At 36.0% G+C, this 16586-nt stretch overlaps 2 protein-coding genes and 1 long non-coding RNA gene across 5 annotated transcripts; 2 read left to right on the top strand and 1 right to left on the bottom strand.

Annotated features, from left to right (window-relative positions):
* Positions 1-1878: 1878 nt before the first annotated feature.
* On the bottom strand, positions 1879-10143 carry LOC110383159 (esterase E4). 2 transcript variants are annotated; one of them, XM_064042680.1, is made up of 4 exons: positions 9927-10143; positions 6463-6596; positions 4781-6069; positions 1879-3759 (listed from the first exon to the last, which is right to left on the bottom strand). In XM_064042680.1, the coding sequence occupies exons 2-4, from the start codon at positions 6592-6594 to the stop codon at positions 3600-3602; spliced, it is 1581 nt and encodes a 526-aa protein (XP_063898750.1). In that variant the 5' UTR covers positions 6595-6596; positions 9927-10143; the 3' UTR covers positions 1879-3599. The 2 variants fall into 2 exon arrangements, with proteins under 2 accessions (XP_063898750.1, XP_063898749.1); XM_064042679.1 differs by having other exon boundaries at positions 1880-3759; positions 6463-6599.
* LOC135119091 (uncharacterized) lies at positions 7873-8819 on the top strand. Its single transcript, XR_010277980.1, has 2 exons — positions 7873-8196; positions 8782-8819. It is a non-coding gene; the product is annotated as an uncharacterized LOC135119091 (long non-coding RNA).
* A 471-nt stretch (positions 10144-10614) lies between the features above and the next one.
* On the top strand, positions 10615-15922 carry LOC110383158 (esterase FE4). 2 transcript variants are annotated; one of them, XM_064042648.1, is made up of 4 exons: positions 10615-10848; positions 12469-12602; positions 13031-14319; positions 14800-15922. In XM_064042648.1, the coding sequence occupies exons 2-4, from the start codon at positions 12471-12473 to the stop codon at positions 14957-14959; spliced, it is 1581 nt and encodes a 526-aa protein (XP_063898718.1). In that variant the 5' UTR covers positions 10615-10848; positions 12469-12470; the 3' UTR covers positions 14960-15922. The 2 variants fall into 2 exon arrangements, with proteins under 2 accessions (XP_063898718.1, XP_063898717.1); XM_064042647.1 differs by having other exon boundaries at positions 10616-10848; positions 12466-12602.
* Positions 15923-16586: the final 664 nt, after the last annotated feature.

The raw sequence follows: 16586 nt of genomic DNA on the forward strand, positions 1-16586 counted from the left end.
CATAAACTTCGGAGAAATTCAAGTTTCCGCTACGCGAACGTTTGGCCATTAGCTAGTTTTCATATAAAGCGCTTACATAGAGAACTGTAGATTTTTACATACGTTGTTTTGAATTTGTTTATATTTGTTTAAAAAACAGATTTAGAAAAAATCGTAGGGTTTAAAAGATAAAAATATAAACGTAAAATACACTTATTAGGTCTTAGTTATTAAAGTATGCAGTTTGGGGTCTAGATTTTTACGTTTACACAAACCTTGTAAGTGTCTCCAACATGTTGCCAAGTATCAATGATGTTCCGTTAGTAATTAAAAAGTTATAGGATATTTTACCATGAACAGATCACTGTTTACAAAGCAGTCGAATATCACGACGTTCTAAAGGAATTGCATGGTAAAATGTATGCCAATAATTAGTTTAATCATTCAACTATTCACTTGCAAAATTTCATGTCATTAAATTCAGTAATTAAAGAAAGACAATTATAATACTGACTAGCATCGAAACCCTACATAATCCGACCAAGTTCGGATAGCTACAAAAAAGCGGCCGTGCCATATGTCTAAGTAACGTTCTTAACTTGGTAGGTTAGTATTTATTAATATGGTACAGTTGCGTACACAAGCGTTAGGAAAAAATAAAACAATTGTATTTCTTGATTTAAAAATATTTTTTTAATTATAATGCCACTTCTACGATAAAAATAAATCTTCAATTAACAAGTACTTCTCTATTTAAATATCCGTGTACAAAAATATTTTTATTATTATTACTTACATAAATTACTTGACTACGTGATTAAAAATAACGTTAATAAACGTTACGTATTTTAACTAAAATGTCGTAGATAGTGGCATTATAATTAAAAAAATATTTTTCATTCAAGAAATGCGATTGTTTTATTTTTTCCTAACGCTTGTGTACGCAACTGTACCATATTAATAAATATACTAACCTTCCAAGTTAAGAACGTTGCTTAGACATATGGCACGGCCGCTTTTTTGTAGCTATCCGAACTTGGTCGGATTATGTAGGGTTTCGATGCTCCGTCAGTATTATAATTGTCTTTCTTTAATTACTGAATTTAATGACATGAAATTTTGCAAGTGAATAGTTGAATGATTAAACTAATTATTGGCATACATTTTACCATGCAATTCCTTTAGAACGTCGTGATATTCGACTGCTTTGTAAACAGTGATCTGTTCATGGTAAAATATCCTATAACTTTTTAATTACTAACGGAACATCATTGATACTTGGCAACACGTTGGAGACACTTATAAGGTTTGTGTAAACGTGAAAATCTAGACCCCAACCTGCATACTTTAAGAACTAAGACCTAATAAGTGTATTTTACGTTTATATTTTTATCTTTTAAACCCTACGACTTTTTCTAAATCTGTTTTTTAAACAAATATAAACAAATTCAAAACAACGTATGTAAAAATCTACAGCTCTCTATGTAAGCGCTTTATATGAAAACTAGCTAATGGCCAAACGTTCGCGTAGCGGAAACTTGAATTTCTCCGAAGTTTATGCATGCACTGATTTCATTCATACATAATCAATTATACACAAATACACACTAATTTTCGGACACATCTCTTTTCTTCTAAAGTCTATGGATTAAAAAAAGTTCCGCCAGGACAACGTTCGCCAACGTTCGCCCAGCGGAATCTGTTTTTGGTGAATTTCTCCACAATGGCTGCATACACAAATTTTTATTTACCATACACAATTATAGGACGTCTTACACTAATTATCTGCATAATTAAAATCTTTAAATTCAACAACATTCCGCTGCGCGAACGCACACAAATCTCAGTAAGGAAACCTGGAATAAAATAGGTAAAAATCTGAACTTTAGGAAAAAATAACACCATAGTTATTTTCAATGATTTACTTATAAGTATGTCCCGTTACAACAAAAATTTCGTTATCAATAAATAACATTAAAAAGAAAAATTGGTTACGAAGTCCCCAGCTGTATATTTGGAATACATAAAAAACATAATTTGATACATGAACATAATTAGCTTTTTAAATTAATCACCAACAAGGTTAACATTTAATAAATATAAAATCTGTTAGCAGTAGATAACTGATATTTTTATTATTAACTGTCGTTTTCCCGCGGTGTCACCCGCGTCCCATAGGAACTACTGCCCGTACAGATATAAATTATGGTATGGTATAGTATGTAAATATGGTATTTTACAATATAATTATTTTCTACAATTATGGCAGTTTCCCACAGTGAAAGAATTTTTAAAATCGGTTCAGTAATTTCGGCAAAATGATTACCCCCATTATAATATTAGTATAGAAAGTGGCAGACATGTTTTTAAGCACATATTTAATTGTACCTACCATCTTACATACATGCACCTGCGTGTGTATGTATGTATGTAAACACATGTTTATGGCAAGTAAATGATTCTATTCTATAGAAGATTAAAATACACTAGCATTTCAAATGGTTCCGTTATCGTTATAGTTAAATGGCACAACCCATCGTAATAGGCATGTCGGATGAAAATAAGTAATTAGTCCGTCTTTTAGATAACGCTAAAATAATGGACACGAATTTTTTCATTTCTCTCACAAACAAATAACAACGGAGAACACGGTATTTTATGTTACGTTACTTTTAAGTACATATGTTACGGGTAATGCTAGAAGGTGGAGTAAACCTAGGTTTACCCGGGTTGACTTAGTATTACCCAAGCTTCTTGGGTAAAGTCCGAATAATAAGTAAAATAAATTTTAATTCGGGGTTTACCCATGCTCACCTAGGTCTGCCCAACTCTGACTGGGTAATGTTAAAAATTTGTGTAATTAATTAGTGAAATGAAAATCCAAGATCATTTTAAACATTTATAATTAAAAAAAAACATATACAGGCTATCGTAATCGCTTGAAGAGCATAAACTTAATAGCTTTAATAGAAAAAAACAATAACGGTCGGTGTTGTTCCAATTGAAATTATTTATTTGAGCAAGATAAACTGCTGTGACATTTAAAATTGCACAATTTTCCTGCAGCTTTGCATGAACACTTCTTTGTGGCACATTCTGTTTTGCAATTAAACCTTTTTAGAGTAACGCCACGGGCTTGAAAATTACGCAACACCTAACATTACCCAGTCAGAGTTGGGTAGACCTAGGTGAGCATGGGTAAACCCCAAATGTAAAATTTATTTTACTTATTATTCGGACTTTACCCAAGAAGTCTGGGTAATACTAAGTCAACCCGCGTAAACCTAGGTTTACTCCACCTTCTAGCTTTACCCGTAAAACATATACATAAACGTGACGTCACGAGCCCCCACTGTTCCGTTATAAGTTAGTAAATATTTAATGTTTTGTAAAAATAAAAAATACGTGTCAAGTATTTTTTGCCAATCTAAATTGCGGACTAATTAGACTCACTATTTTATAACCCTGTCGTCACACCTATTGTAATATAAGTAGCTTGAAATTTTTATCACAGAAATTCAACAAATAAATGAACCGTACCTATTTCCCGATTTTTTATAAGAATGTATTATAATTTCTATGTACATTTTGCAAATAGACTAAAATTTTTAAATAATTTCTTATAATTTGGAAAGCTCTCCCGTAACACCTAGCCAGAATTTTAGTCTATCCATATCAGGGTTTGTGATGCATTCTATTTCATCATCAATTATAAGTACATGTTTTCCCTTTTTCGTGTACGGTAACCACTCAGTTTCCTGGTTGCGCCATGTGGGTCTCCTGAAAAGCAATGCAAATATATAATTTAGGTATTATTTTATTAATACAGTCGTCGTAGTGTCATTGAATATCCTTGGCAGTCGTTACGGGTAGTCAGAAGCCAGTAAGTCTGACACCAGTCTAACCAAGGGGTATCGGGTTGCCCGGGTAACTGGGTTGAGGAGGTGAGATAGGCAGTCGCTTCTTGTAAAGCACTGGTACTTAGCTGAATCCGGTTAGACTGGAAGCCGACCCCAACATAGTTTGGAAAAAGACTCGGAGGATGATGATGACAGTCGTCGTAGTGTAGTGGCCTAGTGGGTAAGCACGAACCTCTCATGTTTGAGTGTGTGGGTCCGATTCCAGGTCAGACAAGTACCAAAGCAACTTTTCTTAGTTTGTATGCACTTTCTAAGTATATCTTGGACACCAATGACTGATAAAAAGGTGAAGGAAAACATCTTGAGGAAACCTGGACATGCATATAGTCTGAAAGCACCAACCCGCATTGAGCAAGCGTGGTGATTAATGCTCAATCCTTCTCCGTGTGAGAGGAGGCCGTTGCCCAGCAGTGGGACGATAGAAAGGCTGTAACTTTTATTAACACGCTTTTATCAGGTCGACCTGTATAGTCATCGGCAAGGATATTGAGCCCTGACCTTCACCTGCGCAGAAGTGATTTATTGGTTTAGTGCGCAAAGCGATCCCCACTCTTCCGCCGAGAGCTCATTATCCGTGCCGATAACTATATGTACCTAACTACGTAATGGAATCTAAGAAAACTCATTCCCAAGGTTCGTAGCGTCATGGAAATTGTCAGCTGTTTGTAGTTCTGGTGACAATACAATAATATGTCAGGTGCTGTAGAACTGATCTGATGATGGCGATGGAACATCGTATCATACATAGCTATGTTTGGACTTGATAGAAAAGTCTTGTAATGAACTCGGACCACGACTATTTGTGAATTTATAAAAGTTTTTTAACTGTTAAGTAGACCTAATTGTAATACGTGTGTTTTTTTTTGTTATATTTTACTCACCCATTTCTAGCAAAGGTACACCAAGCTTCAGACAGCATTTCCACTATTTTCAAATCCTTGGCATCACATTTCTGGTGTTTTGTATCTCTATAGAATTGATATTGTATCAGGTCTCCATGGCTTGCCCCCGCTAAATCTAAACTCCTCATGACCCTAGTATTCAAATTCCCTGAATACTGAAATTTGTACATATATACATCAACGTTGACCTTCGACAAAATCTCCGGCAAAAGCATAAGATGATACTGAAAATAAGTATCAGAAACCATATTAACATATTGCGGCTTAGTTTTATCGTCCACAGATTTACCACTGAAGTAAAATTTCTTAATTTTCTTCTCAATCTGTTTGGCCTTTTTATCATTCTTTTCAATTTGTAAATATTTTGGAATAAAGTAATAAAAGTCTTTTTCGTATTCTACATTGCCTTCACCATTTGTCTGCAAGAATAAAGCCCCTTCGTGGGAATTCATGCCGGTTAGAACGGGGACTTTAGTGAATTGATTTAGGGGAAAATCGATTCGGGGGTATTCGACGAGAAATCGCTCGACCCCATCGAATTCTTCTTCGACGACTGGTAACAAATATGCGTTGATTACTGCCGGTGGTCGGCTCATTTCAGCCATGCTGAATGCCACTAAAAGCTCCTGTATGGGCACTTCTAATAGAAACTCGTATATGTTTCTTGGGGTAGTCAAGTCTTTGTCCATGTTCGCAGCTATATGCTTCGCTTTAGCTATAGGATCTTCCTCTATCATATAAATATCCAATATAGAGTTCCCAGACTGTGCTATGACTTTGTGGAACAGTCCTAGCGTCATCCTGGAAGTCATGTAGGACGCTACTGCACCCGCTCCCGCGCTTTCTCCGAAAACGGTCACATTGTTCAAATCTCCATTAAATTTGTCTATGTTATTCCTAACCCAGCGTAGAGCGAAAACTGTGTCCTTCAACCCAGCATTACCAGGCACTTCTGGTATATTTAAACACAAAAACCCCAGTACATTCAATCTGTAATTTATTGTGACCAAAATAACGTCATGTTTCATAAAATAATCTGGTTTATAATAGTCACCGTAACCGAAAATAAATCTACCACCGTGAACGAAAAATAATACTGGTAGAGTTTCGATTTTTTCCCTTGGCAAACTCGGAGTGTATACGTTTAGGTAGAGGCAGTCTTCAGAGCCTTCTAAATTAGATTGTATGTATGGGTTGAGCTGGCAACACTTATTGCCTGGTCTAGTAGCATCTCGTATGCCTTGCCAACTTTCTGGTGGCTGTGGGTCCTGAAAATATTAAATACAAATTGATTAGAATGCCAACTGAAAAGTGTACTTGGAATGTAGACGTATTTTTTTAGCCCACAACTAAAATTTGCTCTCTATATTAATACAGAGATCAGCAATCTGCGCAGGACATATTATAGCCACAAGCATTTGCGCAGACACAGGTGCACTCTCTATTCCCTCACTCTCATAGCCTGCCTGATGAGACGGTAATCCGACACAACCGGAGAGATCAGGCATAAGATCGACATCAACGTGCTCTCCGATGCACGGGTGTATCAATCACCAACTTCAAGACTACGGGCTGCTTTGTGAATTTTTTTTTTGTAAACAGCGGTCGCGCTATGCGACTACAAGCCTTATAACAAAAAATATATAATTAAATAAACTTGCATGAAATCTCAATCGGCCGACAGGTGGCTTAGCATAAGGTATTCCTTCAAAACTATAGTATTTTTTCCCATAGTATGTAGTGCATTCTTTTCCTTGCAATGTCCCTTGCATAACGTCTACTTGTACAAACATTTCTGCTGAAAATAATAATAGTTATAAATAAAAAAATAAATAAATAAAAATCTTTTTTATTCATGTTAGTAACAAAAACAACTTAACCTATGTTAGATAATTAAGAAAAAAAAAAGTTAAACTGCCTTATTCACTGGAAGGGTTCTCAAGTTGCATGTAAAACATGCAGCTTGACAAACCTATCCAGTGCAGGCCCATCCAGTCTATCCGCGAATACTTGAAGGATGCTGTTGGTACTTCCCCTGACTCTGTGTACTAGCGACGCAACTTTCTTACGCATAATAGCGAAGTAGTCGTCCGTTTGTGCATCCGCGAACATGCCCGATGCACTACAGTATGTTGAATGTTATGTTGAAGCTGTGGTGGCCTTGTAATGAAACCAAGAGTCATAATTTGCCTAGCCTTTTCCAAACTATGCAGGGGTTGGCTTTCAGTCTAACGAGATCATCATCATCTCAGCCATAGGACGTCCTCTGCTGAACATAGGCCGTCTAACCAGGTGCAGCTGAGTACCTATTTTACTTGGAACATCTGCCTATTAGACCTCCTCAACCTAGTTACCTTGGCAACCCAATACCTTAAGCAAGACTGATTATCAGGCTCACTGTCTTCTGACTACCTGTAATGACTGCTAAAGATGTACAAATGACAGTCGGGACTCGAGACCTATTCTTTATCGTGCTTTTCGAAACACGGAAGAACTCGTTATGACAAGATGGTCACCAAGTCATGGCCGACCACGCCAAGCGTTACCTTACCTTTTTTTTAACGACATCAGAAATCATGAAATGACCCCTCCCGCTGTGGGTTAGCAGCGGTGAGGGAGTGTCAGACTCTTACTGACTAAAAACCGTCGTGTTCCGTCGTAGGCCTTTTATGTACCAGGGCCGCGGTAACTCTTTCGAAGAATCCCGCAGCCCGGGCAGGCCTTGGCCCGTGTTTTTCAGGACTCCTCAATCTAGTTACTTAACTTCTATTCGTTTTATATTAACGCTATTATAGATAATATTATATTATTTAGATAAGAACTTAAGTTTGTAACTTAAGTTTGTACAAATAACTGTAAATAAGTACTAATTTTCCACACGACAAGGTTGAGCAAGCAATTAAGTTATTTAGGTAAACCATATTTTTTATGACTCTTAACATCATTCAAGTGAACTTTGATATGCTTGAGAAGATATAAAATGTAATTAGAGAAAATACTTAAAAAATAACTGTTTACTAGGTAAAATTTTCACTTATAATACCACAAGAGCTTCAAAATTATCGGGTTAAAAAATAACGAGCGCGAAGCGCGAGTGATTTTTCCTGAAAAACTTGACGACTTTATTTGTTTGCAGGGAACCTTGAGGGAAATGCCAGATAATTTTGAAGCTCGTGTGGTATTCGGGGGATTATTTTTCCGTCCCAAATGTCGGCCACAACCTGTCAGTTTGACGTAGCAACGACCAGAGAAAATATTCAAAAAAAATTATCAGTATTAGGCCGGCAGCACACATCCGGTTTCCGGATACGGTTTCCTGATCAGGAATTAAGATTCGGGATTCCGTGTCACTAGCGCACACATTCGGTTTTTTTCATTCTGAATTTACATGGCCAGTACGTAAAGAGGAACCATATTGAAGGCACGACATCATGGACTATGGCGAATTGATTGCTGTTGCACTTTTACTGGCGCTAAACAAGAAAAAGAGGAAACGACGTTACTGAGTACACCCGTCGAATGCTCAAAGATTATCCGAAAGTCAATTCTATGTTAAAACAGCTAAATTACGAGCATACCCAGAAGAATTATTTATTAAGTATTATAGAAAGTCCATTAAATCCTTTGATGAACTTCATAAATATCTTTACTAACAATAATGGATTGTATTATCTGAATAAAAATTTATTATTATTATTATAAAGGCATAGATATGAGAGAAATTAAAAAAACTCATTATTTTTGGGTGTTTATTTATGTAAATATGTGTACGCTTGTTAATTGTTCAATAAACAGGATTTTTTTTAATTATATTTAATACAAAAATAAGGCTCTAAATGCTCTGATACACGTCCATTCGGAACAGGGCTACCTTAATTCAGAATGAAAATTTCCGTATGTGTGCGGCGGTCAAACCAAATTGTTCGCGAGCGCTGCGTTCGGAATGACGTCATCAGGTTTTATTCCGTTCTGAGTACCAGAACGCACGGAGAAAATTTTAAACCGAATGTCAGGTTTTTTTCCGTCCGGAAAAAGTAAGAACGTGTGCGCTCTTGTGAACATTTTGTATGAAAAAAGAGCATTCCGGTTTCCGGATCAGGATTCCTGATCAGGAAACCGGATCAGGAAACCGGATGTGTGCTGCCGGCCTAATACCATGTAGGTTGTACCACGTGACGTCGAATGGTGCAATTCTATTGGTCGATATTTGGGTCGGAAAAATAATCAGCAAAAAATACCAACTTTTTACGAATTTCGGAAAAAAAATAGAACGTAGGTAGGTACCTATTTGTTGATTTCAGACACTAACACTAATGTTAGACATTTAAACTACTTTTATGGATTGTATCGCTGTTATTTATTTTGTATGTCTCTACCAGACTTCGGGACTATAGAGTCCCGTATTTTTGGGAGTCGAACGTGGGGCCGAAGCTAACACGCTGAAGCCCTTTCGAGACAACTTTAATGAAATGGTGACACAAAACCGACGATTACATACCGATTATGTACACTATAGAAATGTACCCATGGACAATTCCGCGGTTCTGTGCTAAACTATTGCTAACTGTGGATGAAAACTACTTGGGCTATTGTGATGGCATGCTAGTGGACTAGGAATGGGGAAACTACGGGAACTATGGCACCTGCCGATAACAATGTAATAAATACACGTAAAAATGGCAGGTGGAGACTCGCCGCCTCACTTACTGGGCCCCCGGGAATCAGTCGCTAAATAGCAACAAGAGGGCAACAGGTACCTACATGAGCGGCTGAAGGGTGAGGATACCTCGGCGGACTTTAAACACAGATCATTATCGCTGTTATTATTATTATTTAATCCCGACGTTTCGGATCCTTTACAGCATCCATGGTCACGGGCAGACTAAGGTTTGGTCGTCTTGATATTATAATTACACGTACTATTTAAAATGAAATCGCGATAAAACCCGTAAAAGTAGTTTCATTTAAGAAAAATATGTATGTAGTTTATTATATTTTTATTTTATAATCTCGACAGTACGGTTAAAAAACTGCAACAGACTTCAGTATCACAAAAAAATTAAGAAGTTGTAACTTTAAGATAATTCGTTCCTAAGTAAAACTTATATAAAAAAAAAAAACTTACTTCGACTCACGTCCAGGTTCTTTTTATTTAAAAGTTAGTAGAACAAATCCAAACACTTGATATTTTTACCCTTTTTGTTAGCTTTTTTATGCACAAAAACAATTTATTGCATGACTTTTATTTTGCTTTTCGGTTCTTCATTTCAAACCGCGCGCGGGACCAACAACTTACGAAATAATTTATTTTGAGAGTTTTTAAACATTGAATGACAGCCGAATGTGACGACATTTTGACGTTTCATTAAACTGACAAGGTCACTCAGAAAAATTAAGGGTAAAGGTGCGGCTGCACTAAGCGGAACTGCAATGCAGGCAGCGGTAGTCAAACGCGACCGACCGGGGAGACATCACTTTAATTGAACGTCCAGGCCTGCCTTTATACCAATGACTGAAAAGCGGAACTGCCAGAAAGACCAGACCTGTACAAAAAAAAAATCTTTATTCGATTTATGACTTTCTAGACTGCGGTTTCACTTGTAAGCTCTCGTTCACTCGCAGCGATAATGGGTGTAAAGGTGTAATGTACCAGTGAATAATAATGGCCCGGCTAGTACTAAGTAAGTCAAATGAGAATATCTGTAAAATACTACATGCACTACGTTCGATATGATTACCTTACTACTTTTAGTACCGGTGCCGCACTAGCTAAAATGTCGTTTCCGCCTTCGCCTTTGTGACGTTGTCAGTTGAAGGAAACGTCAAAGTAAATGTCACATTTTCCTGTCACTCAATGTTTAAAAACTTTCAATTTTCAAAATAAATTATTTTGTTTGTTGTTAGTCTCGTGCGCGGTTTGTTATGAATGAATGTAAAATAAAGGTCATCAAGTAAATCGTTTTATCACATAAATAAGCCAAAGAAAAGCTTAAAAATATCAAGTGTTTGGATTTGTTCTGCTAACTTGTAAACAATAAACCTGGAAAGTAAGTTTATTTAATAATTTTTAACAAGACACTCAAATTATTATAATAGACACGTTACGCATAAATACTGCCATATTTACATTAATTAATGTAGACGACCCACTGACAAATAACTAGCCGTTTTGTTCGGTTTAACCCGCGTTCCATGAGAACTACTGCCCGCATGGGGATAACATATAGCCCATATTACTCGCAGATAATTTAGCTTTTTAATGATGAAAGAATTTTAAAATCGGTCCAGTAGTTCTTGGGTTCATCCATTACAAAAAAAAACTAAGTTTTCCTCTTCATAATATTAGTATAGATAAGTTGTACTTTGGAACGAATTATCTTTAAGTGACAACTACCTTATCTTTTTGAGATAATTAACTCTATTGCAGTCTTTTATCTTTATTGTCTAGACGATGAAATAAAATAATAAACAGTACTAGTACTGTTAATATATTTTCAATTTTTATCCATTATTCTTATAGTTGGCGTAGTCAAATTGGTATAATGTGTTGAATATGTGTAACTATAACATACAAAATTACTTTGAACACCAAAATATTAAATCTTTATTGCTACCGCATATTTATAACGCTGAGTATGATCCCGGTCCCAATTAATATGGATAATCACCTTTCAACTGTAATATAAAGCTATTTTTGATGAACTCTGAAAGTATTTTCTTATCTACTGCTAATATAGGAAGAAAGTAAATAAAATAATGTTTTTAATTTCCTCTACTAGTAAATAAATGTTGAAATGTAAGGAGAACCAAATTACTCAGAGTTCAAATTATTGGGGGTCAACTGTATGCATATTTACAGAAAATAATTCTCCTTCAAGGTCTCAATACTATTAAGTAATTAATGTACAGTCAACTTCAGGTCAATGGTAACAGTTTTATAGGAAAATCGGACTTATTACTATTGAGTTAAGGTGCATGACAGTTACCACTGATGTGCGGTCTACCTACATACCTAATATACTATTGCTTTTTTTAATTCATGTATGTAAATTCTATTTACAATGTAGACCAACGTTATAATTGCAAAGTAAGCAGTAAGTATATTACCTATTGAAATCTGTGGGAAAATTTAAGCTAGGTAAATAGTAAATTTTTTAGTATTTTTCTAATTACGTTTTATGTCTCCTTAAGTTTAATCTAAGTTATCATCACTTGAATGATGTTAAGAGTGGCATGAAACTTGAATACCTAAATAAGTTAATTGGTTGCTTAACCTTGTCGTGCCGAAAACTAGTAGTAATTTTCTGTTAATTACAATATGTATGTACATAGTATAATAAATAAGAAGGTAAGGTTGGCATGAAGTTATTATTATAGCACATTTTTTAAATTTAGAGTAGGGGTAGTCACTGATACTTTTTGGCATTCCGTTAGACTGGAAGCCGTCCTCACACAGCTGAGAAAAGGCTAGGCCATGTCCCTTGTACAGATGCCAGCAGGTAAACCTACCCAAAACTGTCAAAAATTTCCAAACCTATATTCACTATTGTAATAAGGTTAAAAATCTATTGAAGAAATGTGGCAGATTGAGGTAGGTTGATGTGCTGTCATCTATACACCCTATTCTAGCTTACTAGCTTTAACATAATTATTATTATTTTCAGCAGAAATGGTTGTACAAGTGGAAGTTTCCCAAGGCATATTGCAAGGAAAAGAATGCACTACATACTACGGGAAAAAATACTATAGTTTTGAAGGAATACCTTATGCTAAGCCACCTGTTGGCCGATTAAGATTTCGTGTAAGTTTATACACTTATATATTTTTTGTACAATTACTCTATCTCAAAGTTTAGTAGTAGCATAGTGCAACTGCTGCGTGCAGATTCGATTCAAAATCGCTTTAGAGGTTTTAAGAAACTTTCACAAAGCAGCCAATAGTCTTGAAGTTGGTGATTGAAACACCTGTGCATCAGAGACCATGTTGATGTTGGTCCTATGCCTGATGTCCCCGGTGGTATCGGATTGCCGTTCTATCGCTATGAGTGAAGGAATAGTGAGTGCACCTGCGTCTGTGCAAATGCTCGTGCCCTATAATATGTCCAGAGCAGCTGGCTGATCTCTGTACATAGTTAGAGAGTTAATTTTAGCTGCAGGCTAAAAATGTTGTCTACATTGCAAGTACACTTTTCAGTTGGCATTCTAATGAATTGGTATTTAATATTTTCAGGACCCACAAGAACCAGAAAGTTGGAAAGGGGTACGAGATGCTACTAGACCAGGCAATAAGTGTTGCCAGCTCAACCCATACATACAATCGAATCTAGAAGGTTCTGAGGACTGCCTCTACTTAAACGTATACACTCCGAGTTTGCCAAGCGAAAAACTTGAAAAGCTACCAGTATTATTTTTCGTTCACGGTGGTAGATTTATTTTCGGTTACGGTGACTACTATAAACCAGATTATTTTATGAAACATAACGTTATTTTGGTCACAATAAATTACAGATTGAATGTACTGGGTTTTTTGTGTTTAAATATACCAGAAGTGCCTGGTAATGCTGGGTTGAAAGACACAGTTTTCGCTCTACGCTGGGTTAGGAAAAACATAGGCAATTTTAATGGAGACTGCAACAATGTGACCGTTTTCGGAGAAAGCGCGGGAGCGGGTGCAGTAGCCTCCTACATGACTTCCAGAATGGCGGATGGATTGTTCCACAAAGTCATATCACAGTCCGGAAACTCCATAGCAGATATTTATATGATAGATGATGATCCGATAGCTAAAGCGAAGCATATAGCTGCGAATTTGGACAAAGACTTGACTACCCCAAGAAGTATATACGAGTTTCTATTAGAAGTGCCCATACAGGAGCTTTTAGTGGCATTCAGCATGGCAGAAATGAGCCGACCACCGGCAGTAATCAACGCATATTTGTTACCAGTGGTCGAACGAGCATTCGATGGGGTCGAGCAATTTTTTAACGAATACCCCCGAATCGATATACCCCTAAATCGATTCACTAAAGTTCCCGTTCTAACCGGCATGAATTCCCACGAAGGGGCCTTATTTTTGCAGAAAAATGGTGAAGGCAATGTAGAATACGAAAAAGACTTTTATTACTTTATTCCAAATTATCTACATGTTGCAAGGAATGATAAAAGGGCCGAACAGATTGTCGAGAAAATTAAGAAATTTTATTTCGGTGGCAAACCTGTTGATGATAGCACTAAATTAGAATATGTCAATATGGTTTCTGATACATTTTTTCAATATCAAATTATGCTTTTGCCGGAGATTTTGTCGAAGGTCAATGTTGATGTATATATGTACAAATTCCAGTATTCAGGGAATTTGAATACTAGGGTCATGAGGAGTTTAGATTTAACGGGGGCAAGCCATGGAGACATGATACAATATCTATTCTATAGAGATACTAAACATAAGAAATGCGATGCAAAGGATTTAAAAATAGTCGAAATGCTATCCGAAGCTTGGTGCACCTTTGCTAGAAATGGGTGAGTAAAAAAATCACGTAATTAAAAAAAAACTATTCACTGATAAAAAATTACATAAGTACTTATGTGTTCCATTGAAAAGGTCGTGGCTAAATCAAAGCTGCGCGGATCGATCGATCACAAGTTTAAGCAACACTTGGCGCGGTCGGTCATTGAATGGGTGACCATCTTGTCATTACGAGTTCCGTGTTTCGAAAGGCACGATAAATTGGTGGGTCCCGGCTGTCCTTTGAACATTTCTGGCCTTCGTTATGGGTAGGCTGAAGCCAGAAAGATCGGCTACCAGTCTTACAAACAATTCTCTTGTTGTCCGGGTTGAGGATGTCAGATAGGCAGTAGCTCCTTGTAAAACACTGGTACGCAGCTGCATCCTTTCAGACTGGAAGTCGACCCCAAAATAGTTCACATAGTTGGGAAAACTAGGCAAATTATGACTAACGTGTTACCATTGGTACATTACATAAACATTATTTCTTTCAGAAAACCAACGTGGAAGAACCAGGAAACTGAATGGTTGCCGTACACGAAAAAGGGAAAACATGTTCTTATAATTGATGAAGAAATAGAATGCATTACAAACCCTGATATGGACAGACTTAAATTCTGGCTAGGTGTTACGGGAGAGCTTTCCAAATTATAATTGTTAAAAAGATAAATTAGTTTTTTTGCATAATGTGCTTAAAGTCATCTTTATTATGTTAATTGAGTAGGTTACAGGTGTCAGTAGGTACAAGTTTTTTTTTCAACACTTTTGTAATTTGTGTTGCAATTGGTAACGATGACTGTATTATTTTTAGCATAATACTCATGAAAAATATCTGCTATATTATGTGGATCACTTATTTTTATGTTTAATACTCTGACAGCATTTCATGTTTCTCTTTTTTTCTTGATAATATCTCAGGCCGCCTGGTACTTATTTTTAGCTTTATATACGTTTATTTAGAAATGTTACATAGAAATTATAATCCATCATGATAAAAACCGGGAAATAGGTACGGTTAATTTATTTGTTATATCTTCGTTATTATTTTTTTGTGAGAGAAAATAAAAAAATACGTAATCTAAAAAGTCGTCAAATCGCCGATGTGACCAATGGGCGGCAAGTACACGGCTGGTTATGGTTTAGTTATCGTTATAGTTAAATGGTGCACTCGCCCTTAAGTTAGATACTAAGACCCAGGCATAATAAATTCATATTACATTTTCTTATGTAAGATCGTAGATTACTGATTAACATGGTGCTTTTACTCAGTTGATAGTGTTTTTTCATCTTCTGTAATAAAGAAGAATAATTTTTTTTGTACCCAAAAGGCACCGAGACTACTGAATCAATTTGAAAAATTCTTTCGGTGTTGGAAACTGCAGTTAATAATAAAAATACCAGTTACCCCTAACTGATAAGGTATTTAATACCTTGTGTTACAAAACTAAGTTACCTATATATTTTTTTATTATTTATGTTAACCTTGTTGGTGATTGATTTAAAAAGAGTTTGTCAAATTATGTTCTTATGTATTCAAAATACGTAGCGTTATTTTATTAATAACAAAACTTTTGTTGAAATGGGACGTACTTATAATACAGTAAATCGTTGAAAATAGCTTTGGTTTTATTTTCTCCTAAAGTTTCTTTCACCTATCTTATGCCAGGTGTTCTCATTTGGATTTTAGCATAAACTATTTCTTTATTTAATTTATGTACATACATAGTCACACACAGAACTTAGACAAGAAGAAAAAAACGAACCCGAAGAGAGAATCTGCCATTGGAATCTATATAAAGAAAAGAAAGTCGTGTTAGTTACACATTTTATAACCCAAGAATGGCTGAACCGTTTAAGCTGAAAATTAAAATAAGCTATCTAGCTTATACCCGGGAGAAGGACATAGGACAGGACATAGTTTTTGTCACCATCCGGCTACGGGAAGCAGTATCTCGGAACGCGAGTGAGACAGCGGTCGGAAAGCTAGTTTTTCATAAATCACTAAATCACGGACACAATAAGGGTTTTTTTTAAATTTTTGTCCTAGCTGCTGACTAGATGGCGCTGACCTAGATAAGATTATCGAGCTTAGAATTATATACGGAACGTCATCTTACCAACGTCATAATTTTCAGGTCGTAAAACGAAACGTTTTGGTTACCAAAAATTTAAATAAATAGAAAATAGGGAATATACCTAAATGGAATAAAAAGAGAAAAGTAGGCAGTCAGATTATTATCAGAATGTTTCGAGAGATTTAATTTGAATACTGGGAGTAATG

The sequence above is a fragment of the Helicoverpa armigera genome, chromosome 29, assembly GCF_030705265.1.
Source record: "Helicoverpa armigera isolate CAAS_96S chromosome 29, ASM3070526v1, whole genome shotgun sequence".
NCBI classification, from domain to species: domain Eukaryota; kingdom Metazoa; phylum Arthropoda; class Insecta; order Lepidoptera; family Noctuidae; genus Helicoverpa; species Helicoverpa armigera.